The sequence below is a fragment of the Penaeus vannamei genome, chromosome 18 (assembly GCF_042767895.1).
Source record: "Penaeus vannamei isolate JL-2024 chromosome 18, ASM4276789v1, whole genome shotgun sequence".
Taxonomy (NCBI): Eukaryota; Metazoa; Arthropoda; class Malacostraca; order Decapoda; family Penaeidae; genus Penaeus; species Penaeus vannamei.
This window is the reverse complement of record NC_091566.1, coordinates 1103653-1104710: the sequence shown is the minus strand read 5'-3', so window position 1 is coordinate 1104710 and position 1058 is coordinate 1103653. Positions and strand designations below refer to the sequence as shown.

Sequence of the window (1058 nt, the reverse complement as noted above, 5' to 3'; positions counted from 1 at the left end):
TTCCTTATAAGGACTGCCCGAAATTTTACATAGGCGAAACCGGTAGAGCTTTTGAAACTAACAAAGATAATTATAACAATGAGCATAAACGTGATCTGTACGCCGCAGAATCCAAAGAATGTTTCATTCATTTACGGGAAAAAGTTCACTACCTTAACAGGATAGACGATAAATGAATTTTATCCATTTCCTCTAATTCGTCTGAAGAGGAACTCGAGAAGTGCTCGAAATGTACTGATTTATTATTATTATTATTATTATTGTGCGATTTCTTTTTATTTTTGTGCATCCGTTACCGTGTGTGTATATAATATATATGTGTACGTGTGTGAGTTTTCCTTTTTATTGTTTTCCCCTGAGTTACCTATTAAACTACATCTAAAACAAGGTTTAGAGCAATCACAATCATATATTCACTTTCCCTTCTTTGCACTGATAATGAAGACGTATGTGAATACGAAGGATTTCTTCATTATTTGATATTGCACATGAATAGCATATCAAATGTATCATAGAGGAAGTATAATTTGCTCCAAATGAAAATAGATAAAATACTGTTTGCTTTATTAATCCATTTTTATTTACACAATACATTAAAATCCTATTCGTATTTTAAGATCCTATTGAGGGTATCCATAGCTAGTCCGAGGGGCGGAGTAACGCCCGCTCAGAGCGGCAGCAGCTGCGTCCTCCCGACGAGCCTTCTCGATCTGGGCGATGGCGTGGGCGGGGAGGGGGTGGGGCGTGGGCAGCAGGTCGGACTCCACGCGGAATCCAGCGTCGTCGGCGACGAAGGTCACGTCGGCGGGAGAGCCATCGGGGAAGGTGAAGCTGAACACAAATCAAACACGAGATTATCAAAAGTGAACATCAAATATATGGAATTCGTTGATAAATTCTTCATATGGACGCATTTATCTCCAATACAAAAGCAGACGCCTCACTGACGAAAGCAGAAGTACCAAAAGCAGTCATGCATTGTACTCACGACCATCCTCCTTGCATGGCCACTGCGCCAGATGGTCCTCGAGGGACACCTTGTTCCTCTCGCTTGATGC

The 1058-nt window shown here is 41.2% G+C and overlaps 1 protein-coding gene across 1 annotated transcript in view; it reads right to left on the bottom strand.

Annotated features, from left to right (window-relative positions):
- Positions 1–601: 601 nt before the first annotated feature.
- LOC113817138 (cuticle protein AM1239-like) overlaps positions 602–1058 on the bottom strand; it is a 759-nt gene continuing 302 nt past the window's right edge. Inside the window, exons 2-3 of the mRNA XM_070133517.1 lie at positions 989–1058; positions 602–831 (exon numbers count right to left, since the gene is read on the bottom strand). The exon at positions 989–1058 is cut by the window's right edge and continues 169 nt beyond it. Of these exons, the coding sequence (XP_069989618.1) occupies positions 621–831; positions 989–1058 (281 nt within the window). The 3' untranslated portion in view covers positions 602–620. The remainder of the gene's footprint in view (positions 832–988) is intronic.